Source organism: Pararge aegeria, chromosome 12 (assembly GCF_905163445.1).
Source record: "Pararge aegeria chromosome 12, ilParAegt1.1, whole genome shotgun sequence".
Classification (NCBI taxonomy): Eukaryota; Metazoa; Arthropoda; class Insecta; order Lepidoptera; family Nymphalidae; genus Pararge; species Pararge aegeria.
Genome location: NC_053191.1, coordinates 16436333 through 16458986, shown reverse-complemented (window position 1 = coordinate 16458986; position 22654 = coordinate 16436333). Strand labels below are relative to the sequence as shown.

General features: G+C 35.4%; 3 protein-coding genes across 6 annotated transcripts in view; 1 reads left to right on the top strand and 2 right to left on the bottom strand.

Annotated features, from left to right (window-relative positions):
• The window catches only part of LOC120628249 (dynein intermediate chain CFAP94, axonemal-like), a 37673-nt gene extending 18605 nt beyond the window's left edge, over positions 1-19068 (top strand). For both annotated transcript variants that reach the window (XM_039896530.1, XM_039896529.1), the window contains 9 exons: positions 345-430; positions 10871-11027; positions 12145-12287; positions 13449-13524; positions 14792-14945; positions 16607-16755; positions 17364-17433; positions 18165-18266; positions 18764-19068. In XM_039896530.1, coding sequence (XP_039752464.1) covers positions 345-430; positions 10871-11027; positions 12145-12287; positions 13449-13524; positions 14792-14945; positions 16607-16755; positions 17364-17433; positions 18165-18266; positions 18764-18901 — 1075 coding nt within the window. In that variant the 3' untranslated portion in view covers positions 18902-19068. The remainder of the gene's footprint in view (positions 1-344; positions 431-10870; positions 11028-12144; positions 12288-13448; positions 13525-14791; positions 14946-16606; positions 16756-17363; positions 17434-18164; positions 18267-18763) is intronic.
• LOC120628248 (toll-like receptor 6) lies at positions 1082-9761 on the bottom strand. Its single transcript, XM_039896527.1, has 8 exons — positions 9566-9761; positions 8266-8420; positions 7061-7203; positions 6286-6457; positions 3770-5116; positions 3365-3498; positions 2255-2382; positions 1082-1723 (listed from the first exon to the last, which is right to left on the bottom strand). The coding sequence occupies exons 1-8, from the start codon at positions 9580-9582 to the stop codon at positions 1510-1512; spliced, it is 2310 nt and encodes a 769-aa protein (XP_039752461.1). The 5' UTR covers positions 9583-9761; the 3' UTR covers positions 1082-1509.
• The window catches only part of LOC120628247 (TBC1 domain family member 1), a 63589-nt gene continuing 59998 nt past the window's right edge, over positions 19064-22654 (bottom strand). For all 3 annotated transcript variants that reach the window (XM_039896524.1, XM_039896525.1, XM_039896526.1), the window contains one exon: positions 19064-22584. In XM_039896524.1, the coding sequence (XP_039752458.1) occupies positions 21697-22584 (888 nt within the window). In that variant the 3' untranslated portion in view covers positions 19064-21696. The remainder of the gene's footprint in view (positions 22585-22654) is intronic.

Sequence of the window (22654 nt, the reverse complement as noted above, 5' to 3'; positions counted from 1 at the left end):
ATATTTTAGATGCATTACACCCTAATTACAATCCTCACCCATCACAATTTTCACCCATTACAATCCTCAGCCTATCCCAGTCCCATTACAGTTGTGCTGGGCATAGGCCTTTTTCGGGGATTAAAAGTGTTGACCCACCAAACTGCTCATTTGCAGGTTAGTGAGCTGAGCGATCAAAACAATATCTTTACTTGATGGTGCTAAAAATTGTGTTTCTTAATACCATTCCTATATATTATAACCATTCTTAACACTTTTTAATACTTCTTAATATTTGAAAGAAAAACCCAATGACCTCGTGATCTGTAGTTGAACTTTTTTAAGTGTTTCATTTCTTTCGCTAGAATTTGCAGTGGTGTGTTGAACCTGGATCTATTGGTAACCCCACCCCAGCCAAAAAGGATGAAAGGCGGAATATTCTTAACCACATGTGAGTTAATTCTATTTTAAAGCGACTGCATCAGTATCTTTTGTTGCCCCGAATTTCATACAAGTTTGTTTCCGGTTTTTAAACTTGAAACTATGAGGGAACCGTGGTTTCTATTCTTGTAATTCAAAGTATCGTATGTCATCATCACCATTTCAAACAATTGACGTCCACTGTTGGTCATAGGTATTTTGGAGGGAGTTCCATAATCCACGCCCCTGGGCCGCTTGTCTCCAGCGATTTGCTTTATGTCATCTGTCCATCTCGTTGGGGGCCGACCTACGCTGCGTTTACCGATGCGGGTTTGCCATTCCAGCACCTTAAGATCCCAACGTCCATCGGTCCTCCGAGCTTTCGGTTTCTGTTCGGTTGCCCATTGCCACTTCAGCTTCGCTTGGCAATCGGAAAGGAAAAAGGCTATTTTGTTTAAATCCCGCAGAACGTTACTTATGTATTTTTCTAAGACAAAAAGTCTTCACACATACAGCATACATGTTTAAGCCAAATTTCATCAAAATCGAGGTCGGTTTAGCCGAACATGGTTAAGAAACAAAAAAAAAACAATCAATCAGACAAAAACTTTCGCATTTACTAAATTAGATTATTGAACTGAATACATCGTTCAAAATAAAACAAAAAAAAAAATGAGTTCAATTTAATATCAAATAGACACGAAAGAGAGAAATAATAAAATGCTATTGAGTTACGATTGTGGTTAGTTTGACCACAAAGTATACTCCCCTAAGTAGGAGATACACAAAACAAACGAATACAAAACTTTTAATTCACCGCGTAGCGTCATTGTTAGTAATCGACACTCGATTAAATTAACACTGACATCGGGTTTCGGAATTATTTCATCATTAGTATCACATCGCAAGGATAGTAATACAGAGATTCGATGAAGACAGAGCAATCGTGCGAAAAATGCGGGGCGAGGAAAGAATCCTTAATGGCCTCAGCAGACGATGTCGACGTTTACCACGAGATTAAAGGCGTCAAACTGCTGTAACTCTACTTTATTCTGTTACACGTCTTTACACGCAGCACTGTTAGATAAATCGGTACAACGTTTTAGGGTCTCAAGCTAAAGACACATTATCTAATTTCTTCAACTTGTGTGTCACAAGACTCTTTTTCATTCTTCTCCAAAACAGACTCTGTTCCGATTCTTCTTTTGGCCATACGATATAGGTCTTTGTTAGCATCAAATAGTGTAAAGTATTCGGTCGAAGCCGTTTCGGGATGTCTTCAAGGAGGACTAGAATGAGATCTTCTCTTCGTGTTTCTAGCAATCTGAAAACATTCTGACACTAAGTAAAATTAGATTTTTATTCATAAATTTATTTTTTTCAGACATTTGGTTGGTTTTGTGAATAACGATGCACACAAATATTTACACTAAATCCAATTGGGATATCTTAAAATACTGCTGTTATTTTTACAATGTATCTCGCGGAAGAAGTTAGCACTGTTTACCGCTAGTTGTGTCAGTTGGATTTATTTTAGAGGTTGTACAACAGACTTGGCATGAATAATATATTTTATTTTAATGTAAAGGCAAATAAAAACCCACATTCAAGTAGCGTGGTGAGTTCATGCTCTTAAACTCTCTCTCCTATTAAAGATCAGTGCCTAGAGCTTCAATATGGAAAGGAATGGAAGAGAGCAACTGCTGAGTTTCTTGCCAACTTCTTTTCGGTAGACTCTGCCTTCTAAACCGGTCGTAGAGTCACTACGAACAGACAAATATGACGTGTGAAACGTTCTTAGCAGGCTTACTTTTAGATCGCTTTTTAATCTAAAAATATCAATAAAAGTACTTACCTATGTTGAGCGAGGTGCATCTCAAACTGACACCACTGGCTCAAAAGAAACCTCTTGGAGATGATGAGCATGATCATTTGAGAGCGGTCCATGCAGGATACTATGTTTTCCAAAATAGAAAGCCCAACCTGAACAGATACAAAAAAGTAACGTGACTTACGGTAAGAGTTAACTGGCAATGTCCCCAAAATGTCTATATCACGCCTCAATTAAATGTGCCGATTTGTCCGATGGGCATAATAAAGTTTAGAACTTCGTTCCTGAAGGGGTTTCCGCGATAGCAAAGATTTTTTGCTGTAATACATAGCTAACTAACAGCAGAATTCATAGTAGGTATCTTTCTCGTAATTAACATATTCAACTACGCATCCGATTTCTGGGTCGGAATAAAAATTGTAGGCCATTGGTTATTTTTTTTATAAAATCTGGAGCTGGTCCCCAGAGTTAATCCTTAGTAAAAAAATTTGCGTTGCTTTACCGCCGTAGATTTATCCCGGAAAACATCTACGAGTATCATCATCATCGAGTGTTTATAGTCAATAAACTTCCAATTGACATCTTGGAGATGTCTCTTAAAAAGTTTAAAGTTTGTATTAAACGTAAGCTTATAGAAAAGTCCTATTATAGTATAAAGGACTACGTAATCGATAAAAAAGCTTGGGTGAAAATTATTGCTCTAACCAGGTTTCTCTTCTAATAATTTAAAATTACATTGTGAGATGGTGATAAGAAAAAAAAACACCCGGCTAAGTTTGTTGTGGGCTTCTTCTTAGACCAGGACGCATTTTAAGTTTACGAATGTGGTTATCGCCATCATCTCACTACCGTGTAATTCTTATGTACGCATCAAAAGTGCCACCTATGGGCCTACTTGAATAAAGATATTTAAGAATGTTGACTTTGACTTTGACTTTGACTATCACGGAGATAAAAAAGGTTCAAGTTCACCAATCCCACATTGAAACAGCGTGGAGGAATTGCTAAATGCGTTTCTCTTATAAAACAGGAGGCCTTTGCCTAGTTATAGACTGTGAAGGGTCGTGACAATGATACCCAACTACACAGACAAGAGATACTAAAATTTAGTGTGACAATAGATAAATAGCTCACCTGGAAATCTCTCTCATGAAGGCACACGCTGACATTACAGTCTTTCTCAACGTGTGAGAGCAGGTTATCCAATACCCACGCTCTGTCCTCATTACAATAGGACACGAACACGTCGTAGTTAAAAACTGTTTCATCTGAAAATACAAATTTATAAGTAATATAGTGGTCATAATTCCGTTTGATTTGATTGTCAAGCGGAAGGCATTTTTCATATTAATATACACTAGAGCTTCATTGCACATACACCATAGTAGTTAGATAATGAATGTACAGCTAGTCATATAAGAGCATTCCAACACTTTTCAAATGTGTTCATTAAATCAAGGAATTAAACCAATATACAGAGAAATAGGAACCAGACCAAATAAATAATTATAGTTCAAGATGCTACGATAGAAAACATACCATCAGGACAATCGTTTTTGTTGATTAAACTTAACATCGCCGAATTTCGGACAGTTATCAAGAAGTATCTGAAGTTCTTTCTAAAAACATAAGCAAATAACAAAAATGGCAGTAATAACGTTGGAATCAGTAACAGAAAGTATTTATTCCAACTTTTTAATATTATTTCTTCTGCGCCTTCCATGTCTCTATTACTTGCACTACAACTAGGAACATTATATAGTCCTGTTGATTTTCCTTCAGAAACTGAAAGACATTTGTATTGATTAGAATAATCTTCGTAGTCAAGCAGTACATAGTTTCCAACGACATCGTAGTTGAATTCCACGTTGCACGCCTTTCTCTTCTCACAAAAAGTTGTTATGTTCTGTCTTCTACGTATAACTTCATTAAAATCCACAAATCCAGTATGGGAAAAATCACCAAACATAATATCATCGGTATCGAAATATGTGCTGTTAAAAAGCAGTTCATTATTTGAAGCTACTTCATACATGTCTCTTGCGTGACAATTACAAACTAGGACATTACCGGATAACCCCAAAAAGGATAATTTCTGTATGTCGTAATACATATCCTTCGATAAAATATGGATATTATTGTTTTTTAGTGATAGAAGTTTTAACTTAGGCATAACACTAATAGTATTATTACCCCACGCTGTTATTCTATTATTGTCTAAGTCAAGTATTTGCAAATTAATCAGAGTTTTAGTTATGTTTTCTGGTATAGTATTAATTTCATTATTAGATAGCTTAAGTATTTTTAGATGCGTGAAATTCATAAAACCTTCCATATTTTTCAACGAAACATTGTCAGCATATAGAACTTCTAAATGATTATTCACGCCTCTTAAACCTCCCGGTGTAAATAAAGCTTCCGTGTTACCCGATAGATCTAGTATTTTCAAAGACGTGGTATTAAACGTATCGTTTCTTATTCTTCCTATACTTGAATTACACAGAGACACCCTTTTTAAACTCTTGCCAATACGATTGAATATACCAAGAAAACGCTGTCCAAATCTGGTAAAAGAAAAGTCTAAAGATTCAAGGTGTTTTAAACCTGCAAAAACGAAAATTGACTCAAAAATAATTTCTTCCTGGTTGCCAGATCCATCGTAAGCATAATTCCTACTCAAATCTACATGTCTCAGGCTTTTCAAGGAATCAAAAGCATTTGATTCAATGTAGTATATATTGTTTTCGCTTAGATATAATCTTCTTAGTTCAGGCATCCTTTCAAATATATAGCTGCCAAGTACTTGTATTGAACAAGCACGAAGATCTAATTCTTGCAACCTACGAAATAACAGCATGTGAAAACCTGAAGCCCATGTACTTAAACCTGAAATAAAAAAACTGTGTTTACTTATGTATACGCGTTAGAAGTTATCGTTACAAGATAAAAATCTTCTCAAAAATTTTATCTTTCGCCTTTCTATGGTTGTAGAAAAAACGACACCAGCAATAGAAAAAGGTATTTAATACATTTAAATTTTAAATATATTATCTAGTTAAATAAAGTTTATTTAAATATCACAAGAAAATATTTCTACATAATTAAAGAAATGACATTAAAAACATAATTAAATTTGGAATACTAATTAACTCATTATCGGGCAACCAAGTATCACTCAATAAAATTTGAGATTTTTGTACAATTTAATCAATTAAATAACATGTCTGAGCCCGCAGGCTTTGACATTTAAAAGTGTACACTGCCAAATCGTATAGATAACTTCAGGGTGTCGTTTTTATGTGACGGTGTGCGCGCGCATCCTAAAAATTTACTCTCATAATTTTTAATAACTTAAAAAATTATACCTATATAGTTTATTTTTTTATATACAAAAACGCTAACATCATATGCCAAAAAGCAGTAACAGCTTATTGTTTAACGACTAAGTTCGGCTAGACCTTGGCTTCACTTTCGAGGGGCTGAGTTCGAACTAACTTTTCAAAGTGCTGTGCATTTTATGCAATAAAAATATATCTCTTGCTTTAACGGTGAAAGAAAACATCGCGAGTAAACATGTATACCTAAGAGTTCTCCAGAACGTTTTCAAAGACGTGTGAAGTTCATAAACTACCGCCTAAAACCCTACTTATTCTCGGAGGAGACCTGAGAGGAATGTTATTTTATGGAAATATTTCTAATCATCTAAATCAATGAGCGTCCACTGCTGGTCACACCTATATGCTTTGTAGGTAATTTTGACAAACCACAGTCATGTCCCGTCCGTTAACTCGACATTTTAGCACCTTGGCACTGCATCGTCAGAGTTTATTTGCCAATGTGCCACTTCAGTTTCGAAACTGATCCACATCTAGAACTCTGGTTATTCAACAGATCTCTTCTTTTTAAAGAGATCGTAGGAGCTTCTTTGTGTGGAGACACTCTTTCCATCGACCCATCGATAACATAACGAAGATTTTCTGTAAGTAGGTACCATTCTTAAAAAGATAAAAAAATGCTAATACTCGGAATAATCGAGATGTGTAAGCATAACATACTTCTTATTTGTAGCTGAGCTGGAACAGGCAGTTCATTGGCAACAGAGGCGTTCATTGACATATTATACATCTCAGTATGTGGCTCGAGTACACCAAAATTGTTTCCGTACAGCGTCAAGAACTCTAGCGTATCAGCTAATCTACGGTTATGGTTGTCTACCTTATGGAATACCTGGAAATTTTACCATATTTGAAAACAACATTGAATATTTCAGAAAAAAACAATTTATAGACGATTGCAATACAATGCAACGGTGATCGGTGTTTGGATTCCTAGGAGTTAATTTTTGTCGCACAACAAATGATGCAATTCTGGCCTAAATAACATGACATACAGAATAGGTATATTCCTGTAAATCTTACCCTGGTTTAATAAGTACCATTATGAAATCGTTGAATACCGATATAATTTAAGTTCCTTAGAAGACGGTAAATTAATTAAAGCCTCTTAAAAATGTCTTTATCGTACGTAAAGATACAAGTTAATAACCTCTTAATGATTTTAGGAGATTATTAACCAGAAACTGCCTCTGACTACTATTTATACGCTAGAAACTACCACAGGTAACAGGACAACTTCAATCCAACTAAATTGTATAATGCTGAGATATAAGAGTCGTATTTGGAGCGAAATGCTATGAATCCTATACGAAAGTGAATCAGGACCCAGAATAAATAAACAATTTCTGTCCTTCCTTCTTTGTTCAGTGTGGCGAATAAGTTTGAAGACTACTTTACTGTGCTCGATGAAACGCCTCACTCTTCCGGGACTTACCGATGGCACTCTCGTCATAAAACAATTCGTCATACTCAAGTATCTGATCCGGTGTTCTTTTGGGAATTTCCTCCAGAACAATTCATGGTCAAGGCTCCTCACCACGTTGCGCTTTCCTGACAAATTAATTGCTGTTTTGTTATCTGTAATGTATTTAATTGGAATTATAATATTTATACCTGATTGTTCTTTCATTTTGGTAGTAGAAGAGATTTTTGTAATAGATCTCTTCCGGGAAAGTAATAAATAAATAAGTATAAGTAATAAATAAATGAGCATTGCAGCATCGTTGCAATGCTGTGGGAGGGTGGTCCGATCTGAAGGGAGTGGTTGCCGGTGTAATTACAGTCATATGAGGCTTAGCACCTCCGGTTCATGGACACGGGGCGGCATGTTCCAGGAAATGCTCCTCGTTTGCCTTTTTGTGTTGCTCTGTTTATAGTCGATGGTTTTCCACATATCCGGGGAGCTCAAGCCGCCAATTAAATTGATAAAATAACACATTATCCTACTAGTCAAGCCCTTTGATTTGATACCCATATTGAGAGAGTCCTGAAAAAGTAATTTAATTCGACCTTTTAGGGCGGCGGCCATCTTAACTGCGGAGAGTCATCACACACACAGAAACGTCAAACTTAACAAAAAGTTATAACAAAAATAATCTTCTTTTCACGTATATACATTATTTTTGGTATACTAGATACCTACTGTAAATTTTCGTTAGAAGTATTTTTGAAAAAGTCAAAACAAAATCCTAACTCAAACTTATAGTGTTTTTTTAAATCTCAACGAAGAGCATCCTGGGTGCTTGTCCGGAATAAAAATCCAATGTCCAATGTTTCTTCTTGATCCGTGATTGAGCTTTACAAAGGCATTTAGTTATGGACTATGTTTTTTTTATAAATTTGACTTTATTGTTTCATATATCGAACCTATCCTCCAAGTGTCACGTCTGTTGTATTAATTCGGTTGACTCCAATTCCCAATACCCACTAGATTGTGCAGTAACATTCTGTGGATACAGCAGCTGTTTTGATTCCACGCAATGTGCATTCATGCATGAACCCTGCAGCCGACCTAACTGTGCGGCACGTATCTATAAATTGCTTCGTCAATTCCAGACCGAGACATAGGAGGCTTAAGCGACGTCAAACACACCGTCGATTTTGCGTCGGAGGTTAAAAATACATCCATTCCTGACTCACCGACATTTTCTGTGAACTCTCCAAAATTCCCAACCCATGATTGCAGGTCTGTCATGTACCCCGTCAGACACGAATTGACTCTCGGGTCCTCCCACACCCTACCTGTACTTTCGACACCCGCTACCACAGCGGAGATGAGCACATGGCAGTAGAGTCTGAAAAAAGGTTTTGATTTTACCCTTGAAACTTCAGCACAGTTTCGTAGCACTATAATTCAGTCGTTGAGAGAATGCATTCTTGACACGTTTTGTTAGTTAGTCATATCTTAAAACAATAATACATTTGACTCAGCGCACTAGGTAATTTAGGTTATTAACGTAAGGCAAGGCATAAGGCATTTTACACACAATTTATTCAACGCATAGGTAGCTACAAAATGCGTTATAACAAAAAGAAAAAGAAATAAAAACTAACTAAGTATACAAAAAGAAAATAAAACAAAATCCGAGTAGCCGAATATTTTTAGTAGAATATTTTTAAAACTGGGCAGTTTTTCTTTCAATATATCGATTGACTTATCCTTTACAATAAAATGTTTTTATGAATGTAAAAGTGTGATTGTTTATTCTTTTTATAGATATTTTTTATAAAAATATGATATAAAAAATTTAATCGAGAGATTCATCAAAAATTGTAATGTTCAAAATGTTTGTATTAATGAACCTTTTAATGTAAAATATAACAACTTACTTTTTTATTACAAGAATAACCACTTAAACAAAAAAAAAAGTGGATAAAAACAATTTGTAAAAATAATTAAAATATCGCTGATCGTCATTCATAAACATAGATTAAAATGAAGTGTTTATTTGTAATGACAATTATTTATAGCAAGTAGGCACTTAATCAGTGGCGTGCATAGAGGGTATGCACAGGTTATGCAGATAATATAAAATAAAGAAAATCTCCAGTACGAGTTATAAATACTTAAGGGTAGGCTTTTTTTAACTCTTACAATGCCTATCCTTAAGTTTTTTATAACACGTACTGGAGATTTTTTCATTTTATATTTTCGTCCCGTTTAGTGCATACCCTTTGCATTTGCACCTTGTATGCAAGCCACTGCACTTTATATGCTTTGGTACAACAAAGCAACATTTTTTTTATAAAAAAAGATAAATAAAATGAATAAAAAAATGCTACATTCACGAGTTATCAAAATGTTTGCTGGACTCCAAAGACGAGTAAGTAATATGTTTTAAAATATAGGGCTCCCAAAAGTAAAATTTACGAACACGGTAACCAAAATACCTAAGCACTGAAAATGAATAATAAACGATTATAGACAAACAATACTTACATGGCACAAATAATCATTTTATTAATCCATCAATAACTTTTACACGTCACATCGACACTCAATTCATTTTTATAATCACTTGTCAATACGCATAATCACTTATCAATTAATTTCACCATATTTGTTGCCACTTTTACACAAATAAAAAATCACAAAATCTCTTACTGCTTTTTCAATTTCTATAATAATTCATTCAAAAACACAATAGTATAAATGCTGTGAACAAAATTAAAATAATATCGAAGATATTGAATAATATTATCTGAAGATAAAATAGTCGATTATCTTATCCTATACCTTCGCACGCTAAACGTCGGAGTTAGACTGTTTATCATAGCAAATCGTAAAATGCCCAGATGATAATGATAACAGATGTATTATAATTAAATACTCATGTAACTGAATTATTTCTTGTATGGGAATGTTGTTAGCTGTGCAAATATTTTAGAGAAGAAACATTTAATTTTTTTCGTCTGGCATCGATTAACTCATTTTATACTATTAATTTAATTATTAGGCAGCTTTTTAAAAATACTATCGTGCTTTGACTGAATGGTTTGGCTTTAAGGTAACAAGGCAATAATATACAACCTAAATACATGAAACCATGAAGACTACGTTAATCAGAAATTTAAAAAAAAAATTCTACCTAAACAAACATTTTTTTTTCTGCTTACCTTCTTAAATTCCAAGCACTGGACGATGAATGCCGACGTACGGATAAACGCAGTCTATTTTAGTTACACCGTATAAGTCTACTATTGACGAATAAATATAAATAATAGAAATATATATTCACTTTAAATAAATAATATGAAAATGAATCATCCACAACATTTTCTTGAAAAACTTGACTTATCTTCATTTGTCAGACTTCTCATTTAACCTCGTGACGTGCTATTGAAATCCTTTTCTCGATTATTTACAGCACTAATTGAACGTGAATAGTTATGATCTTATCGATAAACTTATTTATTTTATCGCTTTTCTAGGGATGCTAGGCATTAACGGCATGGCAAAAAACTTTGGACGCGGCATTAATCTCAATTATTAATAAAAGATATTAAATTAGCAAAAACGGTTTTTGTTGCGGCAAAAACTTGTAGTTCCGCGACAAAGGACACTGATGATCTCGACATGCTCGTGATGTATTGCGAGGAGACACGTGCCCTGTAGTGGGCGAAACCCTTCTGATTCTGAGAGGAAACCCTTTAGTGCGTCGGTAATGAGTTGTTTATGGTAATGACGATGATGATTAAGCTTTGGAAACCCTTTATATCAGTGTGACCTTTTACTCCATTGCAGTGCAGCTCCCAAAGCAACTTCAACCTATGAAATATCAAGTGCAATACCGTGCCCCTTCCCCTCCCGCGCCCGGGGTGACCCGGACCCCGGAGGAAATTGAAGCGGAATTGAAGAAAATTGAGGCTCAGTATGAAAAACTCGCTTTGGTTTGCATTGAGTAAGTATACTTAGGTACTATTTTAACAATTTTTGTTACTGGGCTATCACAGCTTCAAACCATGGCTCTCACGCTTTGAAGCGGTGAAACCCAGTGGGTTGTCTTTATTTTCGCGGGGCCGAGTTCGAATCCCGGCACGCACCTCTAACTTTTCTAAGTTATGTGCGTTTTATGTGATTAAAATACCACTTGCTTCAACGGTGAAGGAAAACATCGTCGGGAAATCTGCATGCTTGCGAGTTCTACATAATGTTCTGAAAGGTGTGTGGAGTCCACCAAACCGCACTGGGCCAGCGTGGTGGATTATGGCGTTAACCCCATCTCATTGTGGGAGGACAACCATGCTCTGTAGTGGGCCGGTAATGGGTTGGTGTGACGATGATATATATCGAAATATGTTCTTGTAATGTTTATGTCTCTTTTCGACTACCTCACATCTATTGTTATTTCCTTTTACGCATTCGGTTGCCTGACATCGCTACGTAGTGTGAACGCCGAAAAATTTACTCTCTATAATCATGTATTATGTGTATTCATTTAAACGATGAAATAGCTTGATGTTTTATTATAAAATTTCAATTTGTCTCGTATTTATTTTGTTCTTTTATAAAATTATTTTGACATGATTTAGACTACAAAAGAAAATGATTATTTTTTTTTTGTTTAATTTTAATGGTTATTTACATTTTATTATCTTAGATACCTTGCTGTTTTTTTATAAAGTAACTAGTACTATTTATAAAAAAAGAGTGTGTGCACTTATATACTTCATTGGCGTATGAAACTAAAATGCAGTAGTGATTAACGATAAATATTACAATTAATAAAAAAGATTTTATTAACGTAATAATATTCATTTATTCACACTGTTTGTACTGTTACGAAGCACGTGTTCTAAATATGAAAATACTAGAATATACAACTTGAACATAGTTTTCATGCCACCTAGAACTAACTTTACGATGTAGAATTCAGGTGTCGGTGTGCGCGCGCATCGTAAAAATTCACTCTCATAATTTTTCTCCATCGCGCCAAAAGAAGTATAACTTCAAAAAGCACGGTATCTTAGAGAATAAAACGTTTCGAAACCTCTTCTCGAGAGTTCAAAATTTTCAAGCCTCCCGCAAAACGTGATGTGGACAGACCCGCCCGTGGTCTGCCAGTGGCAGGAGCCGAGAAACCTGTGGACCTCCAACTACATCAACGACTACAAGTTCAACGAGGACAAACTGACTGTGCAGTTCAGGACTGGAGTGCTTTGTAAGTCTTAATTTGTATTCACGCTCATTACAGGTAAGATAAGAACATTTTCAGTAGTGTTTAGCTTTTATTCGCAGAGCTCGTCCGGGGAAGTAATAACGCCTTGCTAATTTATGATAATGTATATCGTTAGATCCTTATGGCTGTGATAGCCCAGTGAGAAGGAGCTCGACTTCACTCTCGGGGGGCCGAGTTCGCTGTAAGTAGAAGAAGAAGTATCACTTGATTGAGTTCAACATAATGTTCTCAAAGGTGTGTGGAGTCCAGTGGCGTGCATAGAGGGTATGCACAGGCTATGCAGATGATATGCGATAAGGCCGCCTTTTGTATACTTCTTCTGTCTGTGTTTTCTTTTATTCTTCTTCTGTATTTTTATTTGTGTGCAAATAAAGAGTATAAATAAATAAATAAATAAAATGAAGGATATCTGCTGTACGAGTTATAAATACTTAAGGGTAGGCTTTTTATAACTCTTAGAATGCCTATACTAAAGTTTGGATAGAAGCAGGCGTTACTTTGCGGAAATTCATGATATATTATCAAAATTAAGCTTAATTTGCTATACTCCGCGAAAAGCAGGAGAATCTGTGTGGTGTAATTTATAATTTCTTTAATCCTTATACTCCACACCAAACAGATCTTCGGCAATATACCCTCAAAGGGTTGCTTTTCGCGGAGTATAGCAAATTAAGCTTAATTTTGATAATATATACTAAAGTTTTTTTTATAACTCTTACTGGAGATTTTCTTCATTTTATACGCCACTGGTGGAGTCTACCAATCCGCACAGGGCCTGCGTGGTGGACTACGGCCTTAACGACGATTATGGTGATGATTAGGATGATGATGATGATACCGTTAGAATCCCGGTAATATCACATATGCGTAACTGTGTTTGTTTGTTTATTTGTCCGTCCTCCATGCACTAACTAAGCAACAAATAAACTAGATTTTTGGCATAGAGTTAGTGGAAAGGATGAAAAGTAACATAAGCTACTTTTTATCCCAGGAAAGCAAGTTGTTAGTGTTAGGGTTACTAAGAACGCAGGCAACATTATTGATAATATGCGGTATATTGCCAATAATATCTGTTTGTGTGCGGAGAGCCTTTACATTTTTTGGTTCTTACTCGTAATATATAAGGCTTTATTTAAATTTTAGGGCCCATCGGTATAGCGACGCTTCGATATGGAAATATGCCGTATCAAGGTTGGGACATGAAACCGGACCCTGAGGGGTAAAGTTAAGGTTTTTATCTAATAAGTAGAAACTTAAGATTAAATATATTAAGAAGTAAAGCTAAAAAGTTTATTCCATTTATTGATGCTTTATTGAAATCCACACTAATTATATGCGGTGATAGCGCAGTGGTTAAATCTCCCGTTTCAATTTAGGGAGGGCCGAGTTCGAATCCCAGTACGCAACTCTAAATTTACTAGGTTACGTGCGTTTTAAGCCATTAAATATCACGTTAGTAGTAGTAGTGTTAGTAGTTCCAGTTACCACAAGTCTGTTTTTCGCTTGGTCCGTTAATCCTTACTAAGAATATAAATGCGAAAGTATGTCCGTTTGTTTGTCCTTCTTTTACACCCAAACTAAGCAACCAATCAACTTGATTTTTGGCACAGAGTTAGTTGAAAGTACGTAGAGTAACTTAGACTACATTTAATTCCAAGAAAACAGTTCCCATGGGATTTTAAAAAAACCTATAATAATCCCGGTCGAAGATAATTGGAAGCTTTTTGTTACTATAAAAACTTTGGTTACTCTTTATCCTAGAAAAAAAATCGGTTCGCACGGAATTGGTCAAAACACGTAGCCCATAATGAACGCAGACGAAGAACGCGGCTGCCCGCGTTGTATGTAATACTTAATAATATTATACATGCGAAAGTTCGCTTGTTTATTTAAAAGAAGGACAAACCAACAGGTTGTAAAGTCAACATCTCCGGAAGATGCTCCGGTTTTTTTTAGAGGGTAAATCTGTTTGGTGTAGAGTATAAGGATTAAATAAATTATAAATAATACTCATACAGATTCTCCTGCTTTTCGCAAAATAGCGCCTGCTTCTATCCGTTTTTTTTGACCGGGAGATGTTGACTTAACAATTATTATTTATTATTTTATTTAACATTATATTTAACCTGAGGATCGGTTCGGAGCGAAGTTTGCTTAGAGGTACATTGCCGACGATCCATTGGATAATAAAAAAAAAATATTAAAATTAAGCTTAATTTGCTATACTCCGCGAAAAGCAGGAGAATCTGTGTGGTGTAATTTATAATTTCTTCAATCCTTATACTCCACACCACACAGATCCTCGGCAATACACCCTCTACGCACGTTTCGCTTCGAAACCGGAGCATCATCAGGAGATGTTGACTTTACAATGAATAATTGTTAAGTCACACAACACAATTAATTAATTTTGATAATATATCATGGATTTCCGCAAAGTAACGCCTGCTTCTATACAATAATAAAAAAAAAACCTCCTGCCACAGTAAAGGCGTTATAATCACGGTGACGGGCGTTTGCATAACCGTGACCTGGCTGTGCATTGGCAACAAGGTGCAACTGAAGTGGATAGCCAACGCGACAACCAGTGCGCTGAAGGAGCATTTCAATAAACCCTACAATGTGAAGAGGATGGTTCAGGTAAGCATTTATTTGTTGCGGTTGTGTGCGAAAGCGTTTCCATGACCCAGTAACCAGGCGATGAGTTGGAACACCGTGGGGTTTTAGTCGGTAAGAGTCCGGCATAACCACTGCACCTCCCCGTGGGGTAGTGGTATTAATGAGGATTTCCCCACGAGAGAAAAAAAAAAAAGCTTTTATTTTTCAGTCAAAGTCAAAGTCAAATATTTCTCTATGAAAATGGCCACTTTGATGCGTTGATTACGTTCAAAATGTGCACATAGTAGTGAGTAGTGATGGCGATAACCACATTCGTAAACTTAAAACTAAAGCTGCGAGGGTTCCGAACGCGCCCTGCACGGCTAGCATGGGCAGGACACAATTATCTCCCCGGGGAAATGAAAAAATGTATCTTCTCCCACAGCTTTATCAACTTTCAAAGCACTGGCGAACACTAAGATTAAAATCTACAACGCGTTCGGGGCAAATTATGTTACAATTAGGTGCCTCCTTGGTGCTGCCACTATTTGAGCATAAATAACATGGCGCCAGATAAAAAGGCGCCTTTTCATTTGAGCTGCTGTTTTTGCCATAAGTGCTATAACTCAAGTATCGAATCACCACATGACTACAGGGCACCGGTCTCTATTCTTCATTATTTAACCTTTAACGAAGTCATGTGACTTCGTATACTCCTTTTTATTACAACTAATATTCGTTACTTATACTATCTACTGCACACCTCAGTGGAAATAATATCCGAATAATATATGAGTAGTAATAAACGGAAGTAAACTTCTCCTACTCACCGTTCCCGAGCTGTAACAGGTGGACACGTTAATTATAGTACTTAAATATATCAGGGGATATAATCGTGGGATATAATTTTTATCTCCCTCCTGTGCTAACCCTGCTGGTCTAGGTAAAAGCCCACAATAAACATAGCCTGGTGTTCCTTTTGTTAGTACCATCTCACATTGTCATTTGAAAATATTTAAGAAGCAACTTGGTTAGAGCAATAGTTCACACCCAAGTTCTTTTTATCGTTTACGTAATCCTTTATACTATAATAGAATGTCCACTATGAACCACTGTCCTGAGCCGCTTGTTTCTAGTGGCTCCCAGGCAGTGGCGTGCACTGAGTTTCTTACGAGTATATGAATAAAGCAGGAAAATTGCGAATCCTCCTCCTATACGAGTTATATATCAATTTTAGGGTAGGCTGTGCTTTTGTGCATGTATGAAGTGCACGCCACTGCTCCCAGAGGCTCGTCTGATGTTTCTTCTTAAATAGTAATTAAATAAATATACTGCGACAATACACACTTCGCCATCTAGCCCCAAAGTAAGCGTAGCTTGTGTTATGGGTACTAAGATAACTGATGAATATTTTTATGAATAATATACATAAATACATAATATACAAATAAACAGCCAGACACTGAAAAAGATTCGTGTTCATCACACAAACCTTTTCCAGCTGTGGGAATCGAATCCGCGTTAATCGACCGTGAAATAATAGTAAGGATTGACGGACCAAGAAAATGACCTACCTGGTAAGTGGAAAACACAGGGCATGCAAGGAACACCTGTGTATATCAAACTGAGGCGTAAATGTTAAGCCTCAAGCGCCACTGACTACTCTGTCTTCTCTTAATAAACTGTAGCTTTATTCTTTGAAGATAATGCGCGAGGCCGCTTGTGACTTCTTCCCGGACTTCGACGCGCACAACCAAATCGAAGCCACCTGCCCAAAAGAGTGGGTGATGGAGAGGCACAACTACCACGCCATGGCCTTCCTATCCAGGGCGTACAACTTCCAATGGAGCAGGTATTTCAGAAAAGAAAGAAAAACATCGTCATCCGGCCACTCCAATGTGAGGATTTGCCCGTAATAATACCCACGCTGGGTTTGGTGATCTCAGTAGATGGTATTAGCACAGAAACCCCAGCTGACCGTTATCTGTTATGCACCATAAAGGAAAATATCTTTTATTTATTATGCCACAGATTAAAATCTACAACGCTTTCGAGGAAAATTATGTTACAATTAGGTGCCTCCTTGGTGCTGCTACTACTTGAGCGTAAATAACAGAAGCGCCAGGATAATGCTTTTGATTTGAGCTGCTGTTTTTATGAGTGCAATAACTCCGCCGGTCTCTATTAAGAATGAGAAGGGGCCGTAGTCGATCACCCTGGCCAAGTGCGGTTTGATAGACTTCACACTCCCTTGAGAACATTATGAGGAACTCTCTGGTTTCCCTACACCGTTAAAGAATGAAATAATCTTTAAATAAGTCATTTGAAAAAAGTGACTAACTCAACAAATTATTCAACATTTTTAAAAGAAGTTCGAACACTTAGCGACTCTTTTTGAAATCCTGTTTTTTTACAGATGGAATGTCGTAGCTCTCTTTTTAAAATCCTGCTTGTTTACAGGTGGAATGTCGGAGCAGGAAACCGTAGTATTGTCATGCAGATCCGAGAAGCCGTCGATAAGCAAAGAGAGGTTCTTACCTTTTTTTCCTTTACAAGATAAGCCTTGACTGCCATCTCACCTGGTGGTAAGTTATGATGCAGTCTAAGATGGTAGTGCGCTAACTTGCAGTACCTAATGCTAAATTTTTTCCTGTCTTTTACTATAACCTTGACGAATTTTGAAAATTTACAATTTCTTAATTGGCCTGTATGCATAGAAACAAAACGCTTAAATTGGTAATACATCCGACAAGTTTAGCGATAAAAAAAATTTCATACCAATTTTGGGATAGTTTTAACATCAGGTGAAGGCGTAACTACAGCTAAAAATGTAAGCATAAAAGAAAATCTGTATGCAGTATGTACCATAAATCGCAATACAATATTCCAACCACAGTACAATATTCAAACAGACCAGTCTTCCACACACGTTCATACTCACATTTATAATGTTAGTAAGAACATACAACAGTACAACAAAGTAAGGTTTGAATTGAGAAATGATCTCACTAAGAACAACTGAGATCCAGAAAAGACCAGCAGGCCTTTTCTGGATCTCAGTTGACACCAAATTTAGCTAGCCACTGTGGAAAGATGTCAACAATTAATAGCCTGCTAAATTCATATTTTGCATTCTTATTTATATTAATAAGTATTTTCCACTCCGATTGTGGGCATAATTTACAGAAAATCCGAAACCATTGCAATAAATCAGACACATATTAAAAGACTTTGACCTTTAATGAAATGGTAATATTTCAGGCGAAATTCCAACTTCTGCAAGTGACACCGCAGCGTGCTACCATTCTAAAATGCATGGAGCTATCTCAAGAATTTAGTGCGGAACCAATTGTCGGATTACAGGTAAAGTTTAGTTTTAATACAAGAAAGTAAATTAGGTTAATTACTCTTGTTCCGATGTGGTGTTTCATCGCGTAGGCCCCATTAAAATATAGTTAGAATAAAAAGTCCAAGATGGAGGACGTGACTGTGAACTCTTTACTGGATATCAGTAAATTACTCATGCGTACGAAACCCTCAGTGTGAGGTATTATGTGAGCCTTCAATAATATACATACTAGATTAAAAAGTTGATGTAGTCCTCCAAGTGTCCTTGAAAGAAAGAGTTTCACCCGTTAATTGGGACCCTATGTACCTGTTCCTTGTGTCATACAAGGAACAATAAACTTAATTTCCTATGATATACGAAAACCAGGCATTTCTTTAATCTTTATACACACAGATCCACAAAATGAACTCTCGCCGTCAGATAAAAAGTTTCAACGTTAAAAGCCCAAAAATGTAAGTAATTTCAGAGCACCTTCTTGTTTCTACAATAATATAAATTGATCTCGTTTTAGTTTTACCCAGACCTCTTCACACTGAACATGTCTTACGGGTCCGTGGACGCGCGTCGAACATCCTTCAATATGAAATATCGACTTGTTGAGACCGTTTTCGATTTACTGCAGGAGTTAAAAGTGTGCAGCTACTCTTAAATAGACGGAAATAAAAAACTAAAATTTATTTAAAATTTTACTGATCACAATATCACATTTCTAATATTTCAATAGTATTTTGTGTTGCTATTAATTCTCTCTTTCAAAAAGCTTTTAAACTTAAGTTACTTACTATTTCTTTAAAAAAAGTTTGAAGTTATTATGCACTAGCTCGTAAAATACTTGTTTTATAACCGTTACCTGTTATTTAATGTAATGAATTACTTTTTTGTAATCCTTTACTTTGACTTATGATTAAAAATTACTTAAGTAACTAACTTAAGTTTAAATGCATTATCACTTTAACTCAACCAAATATATGTAAAAAAAATAGAATTTTGAGCAATATTTTTCAATAAATCACCATCAAACAAATAAAATCTAATTTTTTGTATCTTTTAAGTGAAATAGGTATATTTCTGTTAAATCTTTTCCTAATTTATCAATACATAATACAATTTGTATTACTTTGCAATATGGTACTTTCAACATAAACTATATTTGAAGTCATGTCTTAAAATCAAATCATTCTATTCCTCAGTGAACGCTGTTTTAGCTAGATTTGATTTTTAGATATTCATTAAGTGTACCTTTTATAATATACTTATGTTAACATACATTTACCTAAAGCACAAAATCACAACATTCAAAAACATAACTATTATAAAACCTTCAATATATAAGATCAAGAGCATTTCAGTAGCGTAGTTATTGTTTCATTATTCAATTTAGTTTTACTTCTATTTACCTCCTGGTGAGTGAAATTTGAAAATAGAATAATCCAGACTTACCCCAACATGTTTTTTTCATGCTTTTCCGTTGATTAGACACACCCAATAATTGCTTGGCAACTTCATTAGGTTATTTAAAACGTTAACGATATAGTAAATTACTTTGTTGATAGCATTCCTGGGTAATTTACTATAATAATGATATATAACTCAACTTAAAATCATTGTCAGATATAAGCCGGCTTTTGCAGACCACAATCTCCAGTTAAAGTTTTTTGTGTGTGTGGTTTTTCTATCATATTTGCCGGCGCAGTATAAATTTGAATCAGTCAAACAATATTAACTGAAAAGCAACGTAAAAAAAATATTTATTTAATCCCACAAACTGAGTGCCATTATCAGTATACATTTCTCAGGGTTACCCACATCTTACTAATACCCTCAATAGACATTTAAATAAGTAGAACAAGATATGTAGCTATATCTTTTTCTAATGTTTTCAAAGGCATGTGGAGGTCATCAGTCCGCATTGGTCCGTGTTGGAGGCCATAACCCCTTCTCAGTGTGGGGGGAGAAGCATGCCTTGCAGTGGGCTGGTAATAGGTTAATATGATGATGATGATGATGTTGAAGATGTATTTCTTGGAATCATTTTAATCCTTCATATCATGAAGAAGTTAGAAGTGGTATTTAACATTTGATCTTTGCTACTTCCTATTAAAGCACTAAATCGAATATAGATTGATTCAACAAATTGAAATGCAAAATATTGAAGGTTTTACTATTATGTTCTACACATACCTATGTTTTATTATCATCTATTATAACTATTACACACAGACTATATTTATTTTTGGATGCCTAATGCCCCTCTCCGATTAATACTCTATTGGTGAATATATTATTGTTCCAACTAGCAAAGTTTGCGCCTTTATTTCCTTATTCTTATCAAGACTTCACTAGACGATTAGCGTGACCTTTATCGCGTGCGTAAAAACTGTTTTTGGCTCCCAAAATATGAAATGGACATACAATACGGATATACAATTTAAATACTATCTTTGAAAGTTTTATCTTCGGATATTTCACAGAAGTTTCTTATTGGGATTTCCTTTTGAACACTAAGGCGCGTTTTTTTTTTTACAATATCATATAATAATATTACTTATAGCTATTAAAGATTTTAAACTAAGATTTTCGTGGTTATTCAACGTTTCTTAATACCACGATAATATTTTTTGGATTTGTCTATATTTTGACCCAGTTGCCTGGATTGTGGTCACGACGGGACTGCGTAGGTACGAGATGTCAAGTTGGAAGTCACGGGCAGAATCTGACTACCCGTATATTATCGTGATATGTACCCGTTGAAGTATATTTAAGAAACAAATAGCTGACCTATAAAGCGATATACGCAACGATATACCTGTTTTGGACAAGAACATTTGGATATTACCTTTGATGTTTTGTGCGTAGGTACGCCATAGTGTCGTAAAAGAACAACCACAAGAGCAAAATTATTTCCTGGTTCAATGATGCCTGTAAAACAAACGTTACTACTGTAACTTAAATCTATATAACTTAGAGATTAAGTAACTGACTTACTTTATAATATGGCATAAAAGGCGATTGGCGTTAGAATGACCTAAGAGAAATGCCTATGACTAACATTAGTTAGCCAAACAAACTAACTATTCTTATTATTAACTTGGCCTTGAACTAAATCAAGTAAATGTATCGCGGGTGACAGATTTAAGTTTACGCATAATATATTAGCGTTTCCAAAAGTGTTTGCAGAATAATTAAATATGGTCCAGCCATTATTGTAAAACACTTAGTCAGAATTATTAGAACATTATGACGCAAAATTATAACGAAATTAAAATAGAAATTATGATGCTTCTGAAATTTCCTTTTCTTTTTTTTTAAGTAACTTCAATTTAAGTACATAATTCTTTTTACTTAGAAAAAAAAATTATTGATTGGTAACGTTTCACGACAAATTTATATTTTGACAACATCAGCCACTCCAGCTTTTAGTGTCACAAGTACAATAATTATGTTTTAATTATTACTTTTCAGTGGACGAATTTGTTTTAATTTCGTTAACTGACCATCAAATTTGATATCAACATCACAATCGCTTAGTGGATGTGAAATAGTTGTTGAAATATCGTTCTCTTTTTTATCATCTCTATCATTTGGACTGAGCGGTGTCACAAAACCGCTGTCGTTAAATTTGGTATCTTTAGCTTTAATGTTAGTGTTTAGATTCAAAGAAAGACTTTTCTTGCTCTGAAATATACTTAAGTCATCTAGGTATGACTTAGGCGAGAGTTTAGGTGATAATTTATCGTCTAATTTCTTTAAATTCTCATCAAAATCGTGTTTCAATTGCTGTTCAAACAATCTTTCTTGTCGAATTTGCTCGTGGGTGTTTGCAAAGAATCCAGAAGTCTTTTTGCCCAAATCTCTAATAGATTCATTTGCAATATTTTCTATACGTAAACTGTCTCTCCTAGGAGTTTCGGGTTTCTCTTCCAAAACTTTCAATGGGAAATGCTTATTTGATATTAATCCCGAATGTACCGATTGGGATTTTTTCATCATAAAATGTTTCCGGTCTTCAATGTATTTCTCTTTATTCACAGCATTCAATACATCTTCTTTGGAAACTTTAGCAAATAAATTGGGAGCGCTGACTCCTTGTTTGTAATTCTTTCTTGATTCGTCTTCATCTTCGTTTGTGGTGAATTTTGTGATTATTTTGGAGCTGAAAGATAGTCTTTTGCTGTAGTTCTGAACGATTTTCTTTATCTCGGTCGGTAGCTCTTGTTTCTGATGCGTGTATATGTATCGGCTCAGTAAAGTAATGTGTTGCTCCATTACTTTGTTGTGATTTTCGAGACGGGATTGTGTTTTTTGGTAGTTTTCAATAGTGTCCATGGCAGACTGTAAAGAAAGACTGAATAAGAAAATAAACAAAACATGAAATCAATCATACTATATATCCCTACTTCTC